The 21,596-nt window shown below is 40.9% G+C and overlaps 2 protein-coding genes across 4 annotated transcripts; one reads left to right on the top strand and one right to left on the bottom strand.

Moving 5' to 3' along the window:
- Positions 1–832: 832 nt before the first annotated feature.
- plekhm1 (pleckstrin homology domain containing, family M (with RUN domain) member 1) lies at positions 833–17,193 on the bottom strand. Of its 2 annotated transcripts, none has more exons than XM_051417641.1 (12): positions 16,731–17,193; positions 15,662–15,751; positions 14,441–14,682; positions 13,429–14,091; positions 11,841–12,348; positions 9,145–9,289; positions 6,812–7,786; positions 6,146–6,291; positions 3,781–3,974; positions 3,623–3,686; positions 3,379–3,536; positions 833–2,303 (listed from the first exon to the last, which is right to left on the bottom strand). In XM_051417641.1, exons 2-12 carry the CDS (start codon positions 15,713–15,715, stop codon positions 2,195–2,197), a joined length of 3,258 nt encoding a protein of 1,085 aa, XP_051273601.1. In that variant the 5' UTR covers positions 15,716–15,751; positions 16,731–17,193; the 3' UTR covers positions 833–2,194. The 2 variants fall into 2 exon arrangements, with proteins under 2 accessions (XP_051273601.1, XP_051273603.1); XM_051417643.1 differs by lacking the exon at positions 16,731–17,193 and adding an exon at positions 15,945–16,680.
- Positions 17,194–18,504: 1,311 nt separating this feature from the next.
- LOC127373289 (interferon a3-like) lies at positions 18,505–20,304 on the top strand. 2 transcript variants are annotated; one of them, XM_051417646.1, is made up of 6 exons: positions 18,505–18,991; positions 19,131–19,227; positions 19,341–19,433; positions 19,545–19,694; positions 19,888–19,971; positions 20,067–20,304. In XM_051417646.1, the coding sequence occupies exons 1-6, from the start codon at positions 18,972–18,974 to the stop codon at positions 20,163–20,165; spliced, it is 543 nt and encodes a 180-aa protein (XP_051273606.1). In that variant the 5' UTR covers positions 18,505–18,971; the 3' UTR covers positions 20,166–20,304. The 2 variants fall into 2 exon arrangements, with proteins under 2 accessions (XP_051273606.1, XP_051273605.1); XM_051417645.1 differs by lacking the exon at positions 18,505–18,991 and having other exon boundaries at positions 19,047–19,227.
- The last annotated feature ends 1,292 nt before the right edge of the window (positions 20,305–21,596 follow it).

Genomic DNA, 21,596 nt, shown 5'->3' with positions numbered 1-21,596 from the left:
TCTTTGCGTTAATGACAATGCAGGGAGCAATCATTGTGTGATTAGTTGCACCTGAGCTTTTCTCTTTGTGGCATGTCCCTCCCCCCCCCACACACACACAACTCGAGAAAACTTGAGCCTAAGTACAAATTTGAGGGATTTGTATGTCCAAATTGAGTGAATTTGAATATTTGTGATAAACAGAAGGGTTAAGAAATTATTCTACCTCTTAAGATAAATAAAGTATTTAAAACCCTCTTGGATTAACTTGAAAATGTATTGTCACACAGCTGAAAACAGTTTGTTCTTCTGAGCTCATGAGAAGTTTACAGGACAGTGGCTCTACAAACATAGTAAAAGTACCTTGAGTTTGTACTTAAGTACAGTACTTGAGTAAATGTACTCTGTTTACACCCCCTCCCTCCCTTGATGTTTTTTGTTTTGTTAGTTTTCCACTGCTATATCAGTATAAACCATATTTTTATACAATATACAACAGATATGCCATTATCGATGCATATACATACACATAAAAATAACTTAAAGTAAAATGACATCTGAACAATTGTTTAAATACAAAGAGACATTACAGCTGCAAGTTAAAAGGACCACCGTGTAGGATTTAGTAGCATCTAGAGGTGCAACTAACTGAACACTGCAAGCATCGGTATCTGACAACCTGGGAATGAGAACAAAGTGTGAAGGAGAAACTTTGGTGGCAACAAAACTCACGTAAAGTCCCTATCTACAGCCTGTGTTTGGTTTGTCCGTTCTGGGCTACAGTACCTGTGAAAACATGGTGGTTCAACATGGCAGACTCCCAGAAGAGATTCAAAAAGTAACACACTGACACTTATTTCATAATAGTCATTTATACATAATAAATGAGATGACAGTTAAAAAAAAATACAAACGAGGAATAACAGTACTGCAGTATTCTGTACTTGCCACTTGCAAGTGATGTGTTCTGCATATATTAAAATGAACTTCATAAGTAAATCCTTCAATGTGTTTTCTTCTCTGTAGATTCTGCATTAAAAAAATCTATAGATATGTTAATGCTGTGAGTTCAACTCTACATCAGAGTCAAATACTCAAGAGATGAAAAAAAAAAATAGAGAAAAATGTCAGCAATGCAGGTTTGTTTGTTGGTTTAGGAGTAATTCTACGTGCTAGAAGATATCACAACTAAATTATAGTTGAAATATCAATTTAACAGTCATAGCTAAGTGCAAATATGCAAAATGAATTTTGACTTCACGATCAGTGAAATCCAATAATTTATCCCAAAAATCTTATTGTAATTTGCACATCTTACAAATTCTGCCACGCATGTATTGTTTATTTATTTCAGCAACTTTATAGGTTATATCAGCGTGGCTCACCACACGAGGAGCATAACAGATTGTTTTACCAAATATATTCTTTAAATCTCTGAACCTTTCGGGGACTACAGAGCTGGATTTTAAATCAAACATCTCAACGCCTATTATTAAGATTTATAAACTTTAAGAGAGAAACATTCCACAAAGTCTTCTTGGCGACTGATTTTTACCTTTACACAAATCAGTATCTAATGCAGCAATATAATTTCATCTTGTGGTTATGGAAAAAAAACAGCCTAATGATTTTTGGCCACAAAAGAAAGACAAGAGGAAGACGGTGTAAAGCTTAAATTAATAAGAAGGCACAATCAAAATCTGTTAGAACATTTCAAGTGCTGTTTTAGATATTTAGCATGTACAGTACCCAACCCCACTGCTGTGTTACGTTTAAATATGTGACATATGATGAGTGTGCTACGGAGCATTTCTGGTAAACACGATGGTTAAGAACGTTGTACTCGACACAATGAGACAAAGTAAAAACCGATGATGTAAAAATGTCTTGGCAGCAACCTTTCGCGGCCGTTGAGTCCTTTGTTTGATGGCATGGCTGAATCCGAGTTCAGAGAGGTATTACTGTCACTGGTCGGTAACATTTGGCTGCTTTATGTCAGCAATATGAGGCTCAATGTGCCTCTACATTAGTGCAAGAGAGTCAAGCTACTGCAGCACCTTCCTCTTCAGTTTTAAGGTCAGTTAGGGCAGGCAAATCGCACTCATAATTGCACTTGAGGTTACTTCATTGTAAAAGCTAGATTTTATTATTTTTCTCCCCATCGGCGGTCTTCCATCTTTCTGAAAAGGGGGATGGCCTGTTAGACAAGCTGCGCTCAGAACTGCAGATCCCTCTCAAGGTATTTCCTCATTCGCTGACAGCGAGGACACGAGATCCCCGGAGCCTTGCAGGCCAGGTGAAACACGGCTTTACAGTCTTTGCACCTGGTCAGAGACAAAAAGAAAGCATTGAAAACTCAATGTGAAGGCAATATAGAAAGAAATTTCCACATCTGGAACAAAAACTAGTAACGGACAACTCTTAACTCTTGTTATTTACTTTGCATCTGTTTTTTTCTAATGTATTCAGTCAATAGTTTTTATTTGACATAACTACCTAAGAGAACATAAAAATAGAACATTTACAAGATCTCTTCACTTTGTTTTCTGTGTTGTGAAGTGGCATGGAAAATTGTGACACAATGACATTTTCATTTAATTATGATGACAATGAACATTTGTTTGCTTAATCCTTATATAAATCCTATTTTTGTTATACTAAGCCCTAACTACAATCAAATCAAACTGTAGTTTCTCAGTACACAAAAGGCAAAGTCAAACTTCACTAACATAGCAACAGAACTGAAAATGTTAACACACACACACACACACACACACACACACACACACACACACACACACACACACACACACACACACACACACACACACACACACACTAGTGTATAGTGTCTGAGGCTTATTTTTGTCATTAGCATAAAATTAACCAAGAGAAACTGGAAATGGTGGCGACCAAGCTGCAAGATGGAAGAACAGACAAAGAAGTGGAAGAAAGATGCAGATTTTACAAAAGGAAACACAACCAGGGATGTTTCAGACCGATCACAGACGGTCAAACATTAGAGCTGCTGTGTCAAAGTGTCCCTTCCATAAACTGTTGGGGTTTGGGTTGAATCTTAACAAATATTTTAGTGTTGCTGTGGGGCAATATCTTAATAGTGCCAACCACCAGGGGGCAGCAATGAGTAGTGTTCCTACCTGTAAGCTACACTTACCTATTTTACTTTACTAGACTTATTTTAATGAACGGACTGAACAGTCTTGGCCCATCATAAGGATGTATAACATTAGATCATAAACTGGAAAATCCAGGGGAGACACTCGGTTGTGCTGCGAGTCTACCATCTTAAAACTTTACTTTAACGACACTCCCAACACCGGTGGGGATGAAAGAGAGGGGCTGAGGAAAAAGGGAAGGTAGTGGCCTAGGATACCATACCTGGTGGTGCTGTCAAACTGGAAGGGGAAGATGATGTCGTTGGCGTGGCATATCTGACAAATGAAGCCACGCTGAGTGCACAGGTCGCAGTGGAACACGTGGTTGGAGGCGTACTGCGATAGCGTCATCAGGTAGGTTCCGTATTCGCCCTCTGCTATCTAGAAAAAACCAAACACACTCACACATTAAGATATTTCAAAGTGGCAGATGACTGGTGCCACAAGATAATCCACACCGCAGATACCTGTCGCAGGTCCATGACGCTGTACAGGTGGCTCGACTCCAACAGGTACGTTCGTTGCTCCATTCTGGTGGAGAATAATAAAAAATTAAAAAAAGTATATAATAAAATGCTGTAATACATTATGGTAAAATGTAAAACACACACACATCTACACACACCTGGCTTGGAGTTTCTTGCAGGCTCCGCTGCGACAGGTGAGCAGGTAGTCGCCCAGCAGGCGTAGCTTCTGCCGCAGGCTGTGGGCCTGAGCCATGGACTCTGCATGCTTCACCAACTCGGGGTTCAACTGCTCCAGATTCAGCAGAGGCTCCTGTGCTACCTGGGCCAGCAGCCACAGGGCCTTCTTAGACACCTGGACACACACAAACATACACGTCACACACGAGTGCTACAGGAAAGAACTGTATAGAGCATGCATCACCAAATGGCGGACCTCGGTCCGGATCCGGCAGTGATGGTTCTGACCGGACCCATGAACAATCTCTGATAAATTCACAAGAATAGAAATTTTCCATGGAGCATTTTTCTAACGGTCGCGGGCGCTGCTACTCCAGTTAATACGGCAATAGCGTCACTCAACTGAGCCAATCAAACCCTTTGTTTACCCTGCACGGCCAGCGCACCTGAGCAGAGAGAAAGAGACAGTGCTGAGAGCATGGCTTGCTCTAAAGTGAGGAAGGTAGATGCGGAAAACCGTTGTTTTAAAGATGAATGGACGGAGACATTTGTGTTCATTCTTCCAGCAGACAGTTCAAAACCAGTGTGCCTCATATGTTCAAACGTCGCATTAATTAAAAGTGGCAACGTGAAGCGCCACTACGAACACGGCAGAGCTCCTTTGGCGAAGTTATCCCCTGAAGTCCGAGCTGAGAGCACGCAAAATAACCCAACTCCGAGCCCAATATGACAGGTCTACTGGACTCATCACGCACACATTTACAGCCCAGCAACGTGCAACGAATGTTCACTAAGGGTATCGTGGATTTTGGGGCAACATAAAAAACATTTAGTGATGGGACAGTTGTGAAGGAGTGCTTAAACGCGATTGCAGAGACATTATTTGAAGGAAAACAAAAAGACGAGATGTGTGAAAAATCAAACAAATCCCCATGTCAGCTTCAACAGCAACCAGAAAATCTGAAATATTAGCAGATGATGTACTGGCACAGCTTGATGCAGCTATTCAGGTGCACCATGCATATCGTTGGCCATCGATGAGTCCACAGATGTTACTGATAATGCCCAGCTTTTGGTGTATGTGAGTTTTTTCACAAAGATGAAGGAGCTCTGTGAGGACCTGCTGGGTGTAGCACCACTTGAAACACACACAAGAGGAGAGGACATATATGGAGCAATAAAAGAGATGCTGAGAAAGAGGGGCATGGATCCGAAGCAGGTTGTGTCTGTTACTACAGATGGTGCCCCTGCCATGGTGGGAAAGAGCGGGGGCTGTGCCCCGGATGAAAGAGGACAACCCACATCTTATTGCTTACCACTGTCTCATCCATCAGACTGTTTTGTGTGCCACTTTATCAGAACAGTTTGCAGAGTAATGAACACAATGATGAAACTCATCAACTTCCTTAGGGCATCCTCAGCCATTTTTTATTTATTGTTTTTTGAACATGTTGACCTATTTTACTTGAAAAGTAAGCCTTCAGTTTTAGGCTGGGACCTCTCCAATTTAAGAAAAAAAGAAAGATGTTTAGTCAATGCTCTGTTTGCACTTGATTTGTTCCTAAAGGAGACACTTTTATGACTTTTGTCATAAGTGTAGGCCTTCGTTCTTTAGGCTGGGACCTCTTTAATTTAAAGAAAGTGGGTTATTAGGCTCTGTTTGCTTAATTTATTTTATTCTGAGGTTTCTGTTTTTTTAATATGAATAAAGGCCTTAAATTTATTTGACTGGGAATGTTTTTATGGTAAACTGCTGGCTGTTTCCTATATAAGTGCACTCTGTTAAAAGTGACAATAAGTATTATTGAAACCATATGAAAATGTGAACATAGGGTAGCCACAATAATAAGACACAAGCTGGACTTCGGTTCGGACCTTTATTTGGAGGAAATTTTAGTAGTGGACCTCGTGACTTTTAATTGAATACCCCTGGTATAGAGTATCAAAATTAGTATCAAAATTGATGCAGCAGAACCAGATATCAATCTTTTTTCTGGACAAAACTGGATGCCTACATTACCCATGATGCAACTTGACTGCAGAGAGTTGGTTCTGAGACTGGGGTGTGTTATGTTAGTAGCGGCTAATGTAACCTCATGCTGCTAGCCTCGAGCAGAGAAGAGGAGTGGGCTATAGAGGTCTGGTCACCTCATTCCTTTCTAACTAAACATCCACAGACCCAACCGACGCTGACTCAAGAGACATCACTTGAGGCAGTCCCCCTTTAAATGATCAGATATGCAACTCGAGGCTTTTGGTATCACTGGTTTCAACACAGTTTCGCCCAAGTATCACCTTGATACCTACGTACGTAGTTAAAACGTGATCTGCATATGCTGCACCTACCTCGCGTTGTGTGAGGTCCCAGTTGTGTACCATGCGTGAAGGGATGATAGTGGTGTCTCCGTGGTGACAGGAGTCACAGTAGTACTGGCCCGAGAACTCACACAGCCTGGCTCTGCCACGGGACGGGCCAATCTGCTGAGGACACCCTGCGAATGACACACAGTAAACAGACCTCAGTTTCACTCAGGCTCACAAATACAACACGCACAGACCTGAGGATTATTAGAAACCTAGAAAGACTTGACACATAACGACTGTTTCCACCAGGATACACAGATTTTTACATCTTGTCAGTCAGAAAGGAGCACATACTGAACAACTGAGTAACTGGACAATAGGGGAACTATAATTAGTTCCTTTTTTTCTGAGCTAAAACAGAAACTGACGAGAAAGAAGTTTGCTTTGCTACTTTATACTGCAATTGTGCAGAAAAGAGAAAGAAACTAAATTGAAATGCTACATTTGAATGAGATGGAGGTTTGACAGATGAGGGCAACACAGACTATAAAGTCTACAGTGGAATGGCTTCACACCCTCATTTTTTCTTGATTTGTGTGCTTCTACCACAGGTAAGTACGTTACATAGTTAAATGGTTTTCGTTTATTGTTTTTGTGATTGGGAGGTACAGAAAATTGATCAGATGCTCTACGGATAGTTGATAGTACCTGCACATTTAAAGCTCTGCGTGTCCAGCCCCTTTTCTGAAGGCACAGTGCACAGATGAACTAGAAGCGCTCCATCTTCTTTTAGTCTGTGCTGCACCAGTCTGTGGAGATTTCCAGCCCCCCCGAGGCATGCTACAGCTGTATCCCCAGAGCTACCATCCTCCCCGCTCTCCAGGTAGGAGTCCAGAGCTCCACGAATCAAATTCCTCCAAGAGCGAGCCTCATCTGCGTTCTCCGCCCTGAGTCGAAGCGTCTCCCTGACGGTCAGGATTTTGAAAAAGGCCGGTCCTCCCTGAGAGACGTCAGGCACCACGTCCCGGATTTCCTCAATAGCGTGGTTTTGCCGCATCAACTTCCTTCCCTCCTGTACACGAAAGCCTTTCAAGGTCTCTAAGGACAGGGAGAAGACCAGAGGTACCCAAGTCCGAGCCTCAGGATCTACGGAGAAGTACAAAACAGCTTCTTTGATGGCATCCGTTTCCAAATCAGCAGTCCGAGTCCAGTCAAAGTCCTGTAGAGGAGGAGCCTCCTGTAGCCCGTATGTCCCAGAGTCAGAGGATGACAAACCTCGTTCGGGACTGGAAGGGGTGGAGGACGGGGTCGACACATCCACACCATTCTCACTGGAGGGTTGCAGCACCTCCCACTGCTCATCAGCACGAGATGCTGGCCGGCATTTGTTGACGGCCTCCACTATCCGGTCCACCCAGTCCTCAGCTTCGTCGCGATTGGCTGCCCGGAGGTACAGTCGCTTCCCGGGGAAGGCCAACTCGAAGCGGCCCTCAGTGGAGGAGATGCGAGCGTCTTCGCATCGCACTAGGGAGCAGTTGTCATAACACGTCCGCTCCTCTGCGTTCAGATACTGGCGGAACTCGAAGGGTGACAGCTCACAGTAGTAGTCGCGCCACAATCCCATTGCACCTCGTCGTTCTAGATGACCGAGCTTCAGCAAGCCGCGAAACGGGTTGGACAGCCCTGACGGACAGACAGATGGACAGTAATGGAAAGTTAGGGAAAAGTGTCACTTGATCTGATCTATTTTCACGTCGTGGAAACTAGTTGACAGCTAAGACAAATTTTATTTTGTCAAAAGAAAAACATGAAAAAGATATGAACAACATTTAAAGGAAACAGCAGTGAAAAGATAAGCTTATCATAATTTCATACTGAAAATGAGCACAGAATCAACCATTTATATCAGTTTTGGTAATGTAATCATTCAAATGTTCTAAATAAATGTCTCTGTGATAACTGTGACAAAACCAGAAGCCAAGGCAGAGGGTTAAGATGATCTTTACTTTCACAAATAATTAAATGTTGTATCGACTGACATAAAATAACAGTAACTTAAACAGCAGTGGTTGTTTTCATGCTCTTACATTCTCTAATTAACATTGTGCCTTTGGGTGACCTGTTCTTGACCAGTGAAAGGGTTAAATTATGAAACCTGATGGTGTTGTGAGACTATACAGTGGTTGTTCCTGGAATACTGCCCCCATTAACAACAACAAATTCTGCGTAGTCCAAGCACTTCCTTGTAATAATGAACCGTCACGAAGGTCTCTCTTTACAAGTCAGGTGACGTCTTGAAATAGGATTACATTCCAGTGCAATCTGGTCACGTCCCATTAATGATGTAACAGCAGGATGGAAAACACCTGCGTGACATCACTGTTTGGGGGTGTGGCTCGAGTTGCAATATTTTGATTATCTCATTCCACAGTTTCTAGTTTGTCAGGAATTTACAGCCCTGTGTAAACAGTTAATATTTACCTTTCAGAATACCGACTCCTTGGTGGACACCTTTGCCGACCAGGTGTGTTCACATTGAAAGTACACTGTGGAGTTTTTGACCTTTGGTAGTTCTATCATGCAATGTTTTAATAAGTGGGAAAACCCTGCCGTCAGTTTTACACCGTTCAATTGAACTACAGGTGGCAGTAACACACCGAGAAGCAAAAAAAGAAAAACCTGTGTTGCAAATGTTTTAGGTGGAAGGAAACTTCAAGAATATACTGAAAGTATATGAGCTTTGTTTCCTTTGCACCTTTAGTCTATGACATTTGAAAGCAGTCTAGGACTTTAGTTCACAATGATGAATGATTGATGACAAAGAAAAGCAAGAATCTTCTCATATCAGAAGAATTGTTTTACTATTTCTGCTTGAAAAATTACTAAAACAAATAAATCAATCATCAAAATTGTTTTTTTCTGATGACTTCTGTTTAATTGAGTGTTTCAGCTCTAGATGAGACGGATCAATCTAACTGTTTGTAGGATGAAGATGAACTGTACTGTACTGTGTGATTTTCTTCAGTTAGGAGATAGAATACCTATTTGTCTGCGATGGACGACACTGGGAGGTGACGGAGAGACCTTGAGCTCAGCTGTGGGAGCAGGAGGCGCCTCGTCATGGTCCGTCACCTCCTCCAGATGGGGTTTGTAGATGTCGTCCTCAGAGATCCAGCAACGAGAATTCTGCAAAGTAAACGACAAGCTTTTTTAAAATATATATTTCCCCGGTTGCACGGTGAAGGGGAACAATGTTTTCCTACAACAACTTGAATAGCAGATGAACATAAATGGGTGCATGTCTGAAAGCACATCATACAGGAAGGCAATGAAATCAACCTACTAGCATATACCTGCTATTTAGGACTTCAATATTTAGTCAACTGATCAATTAGCATGCAACAACTCCGATAATCAATGACCTCTTAAACTCTGCTAAGACACCTATGTCCTCGGCCGACATTACTGTCTTTCAAAGGCTTTAGCCGGCTCAGTTTGGCCCAATCTCCATCCTAAAGCTTAAGCTCTGAACCCTCACAGACTTAGCTGACGTCCTCTGGTAAGTGGTTGAGTGTGAGAGGCTGCAAGGAAATGCTATAAATAGGAACAGGACCGCAGCTGTGACATATCAGTGACATCTTTTGAAACACTTGTTAAAAGTTTTATTCATTCAAGAAAGTTTTATCGCCAACATGTCTTATCTATATTACCATTAGAATGTATCTTGTGGGTTTAACTACATTTTATTTCTGTATTATTCTAATTTCCTGATTCACTTCCTGCAGTCCTGAAATGTTATAATGCTGGTTCAACCATATAAAGCACTTTGTCAGTCTGGTTTTGAAAAGTGCTACGTTAATAAAGTTTATTCTCATATTACTATACGTTACCTTGACAATGGCAATACCCTACAATTGTAGGTTTTTACGTTTTTACTTTATTTGAGGTAATAAAGGAAAGGAAATTATGATTTTACTCCTTTTTGTCAATACAGCATCATAACACTTACACATTAACTTCTTTTTAGTTGTTACTCCTCCCACCGTCATTTCAACGCTTCAGGATGATTGCCTTGGGCAAAGTCTACAGAAATGCTGACTAACAGAAAGTGTGGATAAATGTCTGTGGGAGAGCCTTCATGACACTGGGACAGCCCTAAGCCCTTGTGGATTTACCGGGAATGTGCCTCAAAGTGTGTGAGTGTGTAGGGATTGGGCCTTTTAAAAGCTAGAGTTAAGATACTGGAAGGGCTACTATGTCATGCTAGGTTTTTGGGAAGGGGGCTAAATAACCCTCCAAAGTTAGGGATATAATAATTTATAAATATAAATAATTGTCAGATTAATGAATAGTCAAAATAATAGGTAGTTGCAGCCCGACTTTCCCTGCTTTCCAACAAAAATTTGTTTTAGATCAGATTTTTATCAATGGGCCAGACCGCAGAGAACACAGAGCTAAGTGTATTCAATGAATAGACCGCTGTCTGTGAAAGAGGGGTTCCTGTTATCACATGACTTTGGGGTTAACAGTGTGAGAACTTAACGGTTCGTCCACGCCGCCCACCTGAGCAGTGCGTGGCGGCTGCCTCGCTGAAGCGCCGCAGCTCGCACGCCTGAGGTGACCACACAGAGAACGCTCCTGCTGCTGCCAGCCCTATCTTTCTATACTGAGTTTGCCTTTAATAAATACAGTACAATAAATGCCCTGTGCACATATGAAAGGATTCTGTCCACAGAATTGCAAGAGAGCTTTTAATCTCAAACAGATACAGGAAGTGCTGAGTTTAAAAAATACATTTATATTTTTTCCATGTCTGTGACATATTATACAGATACAGACAATGAAACTATGGTGAAAGGTGTATATGTTGCTGGTATAATGTCGATATGACTATGAACAGATCCTTTTCATTGTTTGTTTGCTGGGAACCACATGGCTTGTAAAAAATAAAGGTGAATTGTCGATGTAGCCACGGTGTGGCTGTTTTAATCTGTTACCTTCGGTGGCAAAATAAAAAGCAAGACGCAGAAGCAGGCCGCGTAAACCAGGCTTAAGAAACTGTGAATAAGATAAGCACAAATCTGTCACTTCTCATCATCTGGGCTAATTAAAATTGCCAATGTGTGGCATCTACAGAAAGTCCTATCATTTGGAGGAAATATTATCATATCCTGGAGCTGTCCCTGCTTGGACATCAAATGTACACAAAACACAGAATATGGGTTTTAATTTGTAAGAGTTCGTTTTACGGTATTATGATTTATTTTATTCTGCCACTTCTTAATAAACCTGGTATTCTGTCACCATTATTGCAGTAGTGAAGATTTTTCTTACACAGCTGGACTGATAACATGGCTACTCATGATCTCCTTGGGTGGAAAAAATACCACATCCCATGAATTATTGAATTGCTTGTGTTGATTTTCCACCCTAGCTTCCAGTATTAAGAGTCACACATCTTATTTGTCACTTCCTCAGTGGGAAAACACAATAAGTCATTCAGGAGCAAGCGCAATTCTGCATTTCCCTTTTTTTTTGTAAAATCATCTGTCACGTCTTTAAGTTCCAGTCGGGAAAAACACAACTTTTATAACCGACAGGAGAGGATGTGAGACATAGAGTTAAATCCAATCATATGATGTGATTTCATAGATAGAGGCCTTGTAATACCTGTGGCTTTTGCTCATCTGTGTGTGTTATTTTCAACTGAAAGCAATACGTCTACAAATATACTTACCGACAGAGAATCTGAGGACAACTTCCTGCTCAGGACGCTGGTAGAGCGACGTGGGCCTTGATACACCGAAGGCTCCGAGGGGCTCTTCTCTGAGGTCTCTGCTTGTTTCTCTTCCTGGACAGGCTTGGTGCTCTCCTGAACTCCTTTCGAATGCACTTCCTCTACGGGCTCCACAGACTCCCCAGGCTCGCTGCCTGTTGAGAGCATGTCTGTGTTCAAGGGCAACTCAGAAGAGGCACTAATGCACACTTCAGAGGGAGAGCAGTCCACATGTTTCTCTTCAGATGATTGCAGCTCGAGGGCTGCTGGCGGTGGATCTGAGTCAGACAGTACAGAAGAGTATGAGGGTTGGTCTTGGGATGGCGTAGGAGGACCCTGGGTCTCGCTGTCAGAACCACTGAAAATGGCCGTCTCGGAGTACTGATCTGGACCCGTGCTGGAAACAAAGGAGTCTTCACGCATGGAGTCCTGACTGCAGTGGCCGCTCTCCCGAAAATCTTTCTGGGAACTACAGAGACAAGGATATATCTTGTTATGATTTATTTTAAAGGATAATGTGGACATTATTATAATTTTTTTCTCAACAAATCCAATGAAAAAACCAAATCCAACAATGTGTTAGTCTGTCTATAAATACTTTCTGACTCCCAACCCTGTCTTTTGCTCTCAGACTCATTCCTACTGAAGATGTAAATCTATAAAGATAGATATATTGTTTCATTATTTTAAATACACCTGAAGCTGGACACTGTAGTTTTTAGCAAACACTTCTTAAACAGGAGGAAACATTTGCAAAGCATTTGTTGAGAACTATTTTTAGTGGTTATCTATGGCAGCAGGACAGTGTACACGGTACGAGAACTGAAACTAAACTACAGTGTGTAGTGTGTCATGTCAACATGTCACCCAGTGCAACCAGTTTGGCTCATTCATGTGTTTCTAATAGTTTTAAGACAACAATGGGGCTCTATGAAGCAGAAAAGATATATCAGGCATTGGCTACACAGAAAACAGGATGAATGTATTGTTGGCTTTGAAATAGGAAAAACTAGAGGGAACGCCACTGGTTACAGTGCATGCCACAGAACTGCAACACTGCTAGTTCAATTCTAGCTGGGGATCTTTGTTGCATTTTCCCCATCTCTCTCCCCACATTCCCTGTCTTAACTGTCCAATAGGAGTGGTATGATGTATTGGGAGACAGTTAAACAGTGATACAATTATGTGAAGATTAAAATTGGTGCGATAAAAAAATGTATTGTGGTATCAAGTTGCAAAGACTTCAGTTTCACTTTTACAAAAAAAGAAAATATGTCCACTTTATATCCTCAGAAATAAAAAAGGATTCTATAAGTGGATGAAGAGAAAATATATTTTGTAGATGTTTGTCTGAGAAATATAAAGGAATGATTTTCAGTCATAAATAGTTCTCAATCTTTTAGAATTGTTAGAGAATCGTATGGTGAGTGTATCATTGCATCTAATTCACCAATAAACGGTGAGAATCTGCAGGTATCAGCCTTATCCTAACTTTCAACTGCTCTTGTGCTCCAACAAATCAATAAACACAGCTAAAAGATACACTCACTCTTTCTGTGGCCTCTTGGTGCTAACATTGATGGGCATGTCCAGGTCACATGAAGACCAGTGCTCTCCTGTCGGGCTGCGGGGGTCCTGCCCCTGCAGGAGGCTGTCAGAGCTCAAGCTGGAGGAGAGCTGAGAGGAGCCTGTGGTGTCCAGGCTTAAATTAGATGAGTTGAGGGGAGTTCCACCCCCTTGTAACACCCCTGACCCTCTCCCCGACAGCAACACCGGGCACCCTCTCTGCATATCCAGTGCGTCGGATGAGCTTGACGACTGAGAGACTGTGTCCCATGATTCTTTGTACTTGGCGGTGGGAGGGTCGCCGCCATTGAGGGGCAGTTCGATTGCTTCTGCCTGGAGAAAGGGGCAAAGTCCAGAGAGAGCCAGTGGCGTGGTGGTCCATTCGTTGAGGACAGCTGACTTGTAAGAAAGGTTGAATGTAAGAGACGCCAGACCCTGGAGGTAGCTGAGCAGAACTTCTCGCTCCTCGGTGTCCAGGAGCAAGGCACTGGGCTGATAGTGGGCGCGCAGTTTGGAGTCCTCCCGAAACAGCGACGCGAGGTAGCACTCCAGCAGGCCGTGGTTGAGGGCCAGCCGAAGCCATGCCCGGCAGCGCCCCACGTCCGTGCCCACAAAGCTGATCTTCTCCAGCTCTGTGATCACATCACTGGGGATTTAACAGAGAGTGTTATAAGACTTTGTATTACGTTTTCACAGAATAAATGAAGGATTTCTGAGGCTGCAAATACAATAATTTTCATTATTAATTAAACTGATGATGTTCTTGGTCTATAAAATGCCCATTATTTAGTTTACTGGTTTACTAGACAATGAAAAAAGCAGCAAGTCATTGCATTAGAGAAGCAGGAATCAGTGAATGTTTGACATTTTACTAGTACATTTTTGTAATAATTAACCAATTACTCAAATAGTTGCCAATTCATTGTTTGTTGATCGACTGATCAATTCATCAACTAATCATTTCAGCTCTAATAATAGCGTAAATGTGCCTTTACCGGTGGGTGACGGTCTTGAGGAGGCTCCAGAAGAAAGGCTGAGGGAGGGGTCCTCGGTCTCCCTTCCTACTCCGGCCCCCAGCCTCGGTGCGCACGTACTTGCTCTTGATACCGTGGATGAAGATGGCCTCCAGGGCACAGCAGAGGAGATTGGCATCGCCGTCTTCACTGGTAACCACTGCGTCGGATGTTACATACCGCTTCTGCAGGGCCTTCAGCGACTGTGCCAACTTCTCTTTGATCTACGTGACACGTGCCAATGCACGGGAGAGGGAAATATTATGAGCTTCCTCATCTGTTTTTGCATACCAGTCAACTAAGGTGTGGTTTTCTGAAGCCGGTTGGCAGACTGACAAACACTTCTCGGTTTACCAACACACACAAGAGGCATATTTATAATTTTCTGCATTACAATCTACGGTGTGATGAGGAATAGACAGAGTTATATCATCGGCCATGTTGTTATGAAACAACAATGTCAAGATTACCTGTCACATGACACCTACTGTCAGCTGACATGGAAAGAGAACATAAACGTATGCCCTCCTTATGCAGTAGGTTGCTAAACACTTTGAGGAGGCCTTGGTCTGGGTGTTCTCCACAGTGAGCACTGAAGCACCCTTCTTTTTGCTGTGTTTGACTTGGCAGGACTTGAGAAACACAGCTTAAAAAGATTTAAAGAGGACCAAATCCCTGCCCGCTTTCTCAGCTTCCTGACTCACACACACATTAATTCAGCAAGTCAGCAGTGTTCACTGTACATTGTCTGCAAAGCCATGCTGTTCAATACATCACAGTAAAAATGTACGCATGCGTTTATGTGTTCTGCTAACTATAAACTAAACCACTCAATCACCTCTGTCCTCCCTTTTCATTGATAAGATCAGCTGGCCATTGGCTTTGCTACTGATTCTGCATTTGGTCTTGTCCCTTCAGATTGTCTCTTAAGCCTATTGACACCTATGACAGTGTAAGTAAAGGTTCATCAAGATCAACGGCGTAATGTCGAACACGTCTGAGTGCAGTTTCAACAGTAAAATTACAACATATCCTACTTAAATGTCACAACCTGACAATGTTTCGTAAAAAATCCATCGCAGGAGCCAATAAAGCCAATCCGACTCCTTCACCAGAGGCATCACAGTAACAGTAAACGAGAAAACAACCAGACCGAAGTCAGAAACAAGATCTCTGCACAATGGGAAAAGCTTGTGGTGTTACCTGTTTGACATCTTTAGCCTCGGGTGACGTATCGGGCATCTGTGTGGCTAGCATGGCACCTCCCGGGAAGGTTTACTCCCTCATGGCACACTGAAACAGAAGAAAAACAATTCCTTTGACTTATGCAAAATGTGACTCTTTTCAACACTCCAACATCTCTAACAACAACCATACTGACCCCTGCTACCCTTGACATTTAAGATGGATAAACAAGTTGTGCAAGCGTGTGTGCGTGTGTGTGTGTGTGTGTGTCCTGGAAGAAGAGCAAGACATGTGACCATACCTCTTCCTCACTTCATATTGGCAGCCCATTTGCCACTGAGCAACCAGTGCATTTTCCATCACAAGACCGCATTGTGTGACATATCTGCGATTTCATGGTTTTACTGAGTAACCACTTTGTAACTGAGTCATGTGAGGCCGCTGATTAAAGATGGTGTCTGCAGGGGAAGTAGCTTCAAAAACCAAGTTCCCCAATCAAAACCACTATGAGAGCAAATCAGGATCGAGACAGCTTGCCACCAAGCTTCCCTGACACAATCACACCCAAAATAAGATAAAAGATAAAATACCTCTAGTGCCAAGCTACTCACAAACTGTAATATTATATATATATTGCGTGTTATGCACATATGTGTACGGTGTATAATAAGTGGATGTATTTTTGCTGGATGTATGTTTGTTTACTTGTATTTTAAAAAGGTGCGATAGACATACAAGTTATTATTTATATTATTATTATTAGTAGTATTACTTACACTACAACAGTAGGTAGGCAAGTGGTGTAAAGTATTAACCTTACAGTGGTGTAATAATCAGATTGTTTGCATGTTGTAAATTTGACTAAACGCATGTCTAATGTCTAAAATCGCTTTATTTTAATGTTAGTTTAAGGTTTGGGGGTGCTCGACGGGAAACAGAAAACCAAGACATCGTAGTATTATACATACAGAACCAAAACAAGCTGTCTAAACGACTTCTTAATAGCAGTTTTTGTTGACGCAGTGAATCACCACACTGACAATTTACACCTGAATGTGGCGTTAGCAACCAAAGCTAGCCTCCTTACCGAAACAGGTTGGCTAAGTGGCCATGAAGCTCCAGAGACAACCGCGTATCCGCCGCAAACTACCGTAAAACCCGCAAATGTTCCGCTAGTGGCCGGTTAATCCGTGCAGTCGCTCTCCATCGCTTCAGTTCAATCGTCCAAAGACGCAGAAATATTTGCGTTAACTAAGATTTGTTTCCTCGAAACGCTCTCTTGTCATTTCTAGCTGAGGAGAGCTGCATCATGGGAACTAGCTACACCAGTGATGCATTCACTGCTCATGAGGAAATACGGTCAAAGTGAGACGGCGTTACAGGGACGCGCATAAACGACAATAAACAGTTGTTTTCACGTTGTTTGTGTGTCAGTTGCACGCCTGCGCGTATACAGACTTCTTTGTTTGTTTGTTGAAGCACAAATAAGCCCGAACGTCGTAATATCTAACAACGCACATGCGAAAAAACCGCCGTTTATGCGTGTTTCTTGCTTTATCCAATTGGAAAAACACTCAAGTAAGTGCCCGAGCTGCGCCTCATATACTATACACACTTAATCGTAGAAATCAGCACATAGTTGCGTCGTCATTTCCTGAACTAACGTCAAGTTGAAGCGGCGGTAGCGGCGGCGCTAGAGCAGGTAGTTGTAGTTTACGTGTAACACCTAAAGGCAGCGCAGCATTTGAGGCGTGCTGGTGTTGTTGCTGTGTGTGTGTGTGTGTGTGCTGGCATGTGAGTACTTTGTGTTCCCTGTCCTGTTCGAGACCGTCCCTGTTAGACTGACAACAGAGTTCAATAAAGTTTCAGTCACACACTCCACAGCCTTTAAACTGTGCTGTAACTCTACCCCATTAACCCCACACTGCAATAACAAGGATTAGTTTGTTTTGTTTACTTGATTTGAAAAAAAAAAGAAGAGATGTGTAAAGATGAAATGAAGTAAATGTTAAAATCCTCACAATCGGTTCTCCCTGGAGGAGATCCATTTCTAGTGCAACTACAGTCTGGAAATACAGTGATTACAGGTGATATTTAGGACTCATACTGTCTTGGTTCAACAGGGGCCGCCAGAGTACAATAATGGATTATATCTTTATAATTAGATTTCTTTTCTACTTTTATTTTTAGTGCACATGACTCTCCCCTTTCCAACCTACAACATTCTCACCTTATTATCACTAAATTTCATGTTTGGCAGAAGATTACATATTATTATGTTATATAGAAAACTGATGTAGCTACAATGTCAATCCAAATTTCTTTAATCTGTGCTCATGTATTATACATCAACACTCAAAAAACATGAGGAAAATAATGTGTAATAATGGGATAAAATCAATAGCCTATATTATAAAAAAAACATTGCTCTAATTGTGACTTTAACGGCACTTGTATAATTCATATATTTATTTATATGCTTATTTTTAGATTATATACCTCTCATTATTTTTATTTTTATTATGTTCGTTTATTTTCCTATCATTTATTTATTTATTTATATTTGTTCGGCTTTTAAAGGGACAACACGCACACTAGACATACTGAGCTTTATATAAAATACACATAGACACACATTACATTTACCATACAGGAACAATAAATGATAAATGCATTTTAATAATACCATACAGGTAGATTATATTATGAAATAGCAACGAAACATCTGAAACGTCATTACGTGAGGTGTGATTTTCACATCTGAGAACTTCACTGCCGCCGCATTCACTTCCACTTTCTCTTTGGGGAAGCGCTTTCTATTTCTAGTATGTCTGGTATGTGAACACACTGCAGTCATATGTACAGTTTTACACTTTTTAATCCTGATTATTGTTATTAAACTACTGATAACAATTCCAACAAATAGAAAATAATATTTTTTAAACACATAATGTCCATCGCACAGATCGCCTGAACTGAACTGAACAACCTTAATGAAACACTTGATTGGCGACACAGATTTAATTCAAGAAAACTCATTTTGTGTCTTCGTTTCCTTTAAAATTGCAAAAATATTTCCAAAATGTTTCCTATGTGTGATATTTAATAAGAACCCTGTTTGTTTCTACCGCTTTTATAGGGTTTCTAGCCTATATGCTATTGTGATTTTATATGAGGCAATATGGTGCCTCCTTCGGTATTACAGCTTCGATATTTATATGCAACATCATCTTATTGTAGCATAGATATATATTATCATAAGGACACTAACTCAAATCAACTCGAAATGTGAGATACACTGAGGATTTGCCACAGTGTTTCCAGGTGTATGTCTCGAAACAGAAACAGGTGCGTCCTACAGTATAAAGGAGGCACTGCAGGTCTGCTCCAACACAACCAGCACTCATCTGAATTTACTCTATACAAAGACAATCTCTACCTTTTTGAAAATGCTCAACAGGATTTTCTTTGTGTGCCTGTCTCTCAGTCTGTACAGTGCAGGCTCCTCGCTGAGCTGCAGATGGATCATGGATCATAAATTCAGACAGCACAGTGAAAACTCTTTGGCTCTACTGGATACGATGGTAAGTGGACTTCTTATTGTTTAAAGTCAGTGAATTATCTGAACTGAATGAGTTTACTTTACTGTCTGTTTACTTCAACACATGATGTGTGTGTGTTTGTGTGTGTGATGCAGGCTAATAACTCCACTAACACCACTGAGGATGCTGAAGTGGAGGACACTGTGGCCTTCCCTAATCTTCTGTACAGACAGGCGTCCAAAGCATCAGTAAGTCATCCTCAACTTCTGTTTAAGTGAAATACAAAATATAACACGTGATTATTGATTTGTGTGGGTTGTTATATCTGTTATATATTCTTCTACTTCTTCTTCTTCCAGGCTGAGGATCAACTTGCCTTCACAGTTCAGATTCTTGATGAGACGGCTGCCCTGTTTGAGGAGGATCACAGCTCTGCATCATGGGAGGAGAACACAGTGGAGGACTTTGTCAATGTTGTAACCCGGCAGGCTGACAACCTTCGCTCCTGTGTGAGTAGAAACTTTTAGTGACACCACTGAACTGATTTCAGCTTCTATTACATTCATATACATTTCCAATGAATTACTGATGAATGTGCCAGTTAAACAGCTCCACAGTGACTGTGTAAGGAAGATTTCTTTGAACACATTACAGGTGAAATAAACTGTTTTCTAAATATTAATTTTCTTTTAATTCATTTAGATTGGGAGCCACGGCCACAAGAAGAAGAACACAAAGCTGCACATGCACTTCAGGAGACTCTCACACCATGTCCTAAAGAAAATGGTCAGTCTATTTTATTCCTATATCATTTTGGTCTTACAGATATGAGATATTGTATTTTTGATGTTCTAATAATGCTAATATTCTTCTGTCTGTAGGGCCACAGTGCTGAAGCCTGGGAGCTGATCAGGAAAGAAATCAAAACCCATCTGATGAGAGCGGACCAGCTGGTTTCATCTCTACTCACCACCAACTAAAAGCTGTTATCTGTCTGTCAGATTAACAATGTGTTCATTTATTTATTTTACATGAAGTCTATTTATTTTTCTATTTATCTATTTATTAATATATTTATTGAAATTAGTTGTTGGAATTTTAATTAAATGTCTACACAGTCAGTATCTTTATATACATAATATGTTGTTATTGAAGTTTATTTATTTATTTATTTATTTATTTATTAATCTATTTATTAACCTATTATTTAACTAGTTATTTAACTATTTATTTATTATTTTTCTAAAAATCTAATTTGTCTATGCTGTTGAACATGCTTATTTTTTTATGTTATAAACAATAAAAAAAACTTTGACCAAATAGAAATGTGTTTTGCAGATTTTTATTTCTTTTTACAAACAACACACAGGAACATGTGAGGCCTCGTTCAGATCATGATACGATGTTTGATGATCACGTACAGTACACCTGAAGATATAAGATAGTGCTGACAATAAATTGTCAAGTCAGGAAATTAAAACTGACAAGTAATAAGAGTACAATTCAAAACATTTAAAGTCTCAGTTATTTCACAAATACTTAAAAATTAATTAATCTCATATGTTGTAGACATTAAATCTAGTTACATACAGTCACAATCATACGCAGTACAGCGTATAGTGAAATCTATATGGATGACATTTTTCATATAGAGCAGGTCTAGACAGTTATCATTATAAAATTATTTATAGACTCTAAAACGTTTGAGTTTGAGTCAAGTTGATGTTCACTAAATTAAACATGGGAGGGGTGTGAGGTAACCAGTCTCTTCTTTTTCCATCCATGTGCAAGATTTATTGTATTATTTCTCAAATATATGTGAGAATCAGAAAACTCTTCCAGTGAATGGGCCTATGCTGGTTAAATAGTCACGTTAGCAGCTTTGTGAGGCTGTAGTTAGGCATAGCAGTGTTTGGAGCTAAATGCTCATGTCAGCATGCTAACATACCCCAAAAATGTACACTCTCCCAGGTAGCTTAACATGCATGAAAGGACAAAGTCAGGTGACTTCCCTTCCCTTATGTTAAAGCAACAAAACTACTGGGTTAGGTTTAGGAAAAGCTCCATGTTCAGTCAGTAACATGGGTCCCTGCTTTCTACACTAAAATAAATTTTCTGTCATCCTGTTTCCGCTTTATCTAATCAGGATAATGGAATAACTTACAAGATGAGGTCCCTTGTGGAGATTCTCAAAATAAATCAAGAAATCGATACAGGAGTACATTAGTGGGCTAGATGGCTTTTTGAAGTAACTCGTGTTTTTTGTTGTGATCCACGATGGATCATGTACCACTGTTGCCACTGTTGCCAAGTGCTTCCTCATGGTGGGAATTGTTGGGTTTCTACAAATAATTTTATAATGATAACTGTCTAGACCTGCTCTATATAAAAAATGTCATCCATATAGATTT

This window comes from Dicentrarchus labrax, unplaced genomic scaffold (genome assembly GCF_905237075.1).
Source record: "Dicentrarchus labrax unplaced genomic scaffold, dlabrax2021, whole genome shotgun sequence".
Classification (NCBI taxonomy): Eukaryota; Metazoa; Chordata; class Actinopteri; family Moronidae; genus Dicentrarchus; species Dicentrarchus labrax.
Note: the sequence above shows the minus strand (reverse complement) of the source record. Positions and strands in the feature narration are given on the sequence as shown.

Bases quoted from the DNA above. Each gene is read 5' to 3' on its own strand.
- plekhm1 (XM_051417641.1), bottom strand. From the start codon at position 15,715: ATGCTAGCCACACAGATGCCCGATACGTCACCCGAGGCTAAAGATGTC. The intron at 12,349-13,428 runs GTGAGTGTATCT...TTGTCTCTGTAG, and splicing joins ACCAAGAGGCCACAGAAAGA to TTCCCAGAAAGATTTTCGGG. The intron at 3,687-3,780 runs GTGTGTGTAGAT...ATTCTCCACCAG, and splicing joins TGCAAGAAACTCCAAGCCAG to AATGGAGCAACGAACGTACC.
- LOC127373289 (XM_051417645.1), top strand. From the start codon at position 19,093: ATGCTCAACAGGATTTTCTTTGTGTGCCTGTCTCTCAGTCTGTACAGT. The intron at 19,695-19,887 runs GTGAGTAGAAAC...TAATTCATTTAG, and splicing joins CTGACAACCTTCGCTCCTGT to ATTGGGAGCCACGGCCACAA. The intron at 19,972-20,066 runs GTCAGTCTATTT...TTCTGTCTGTAG, and splicing joins ACCATGTCCTAAAGAAAATG to GGCCACAGTGCTGAAGCCTG.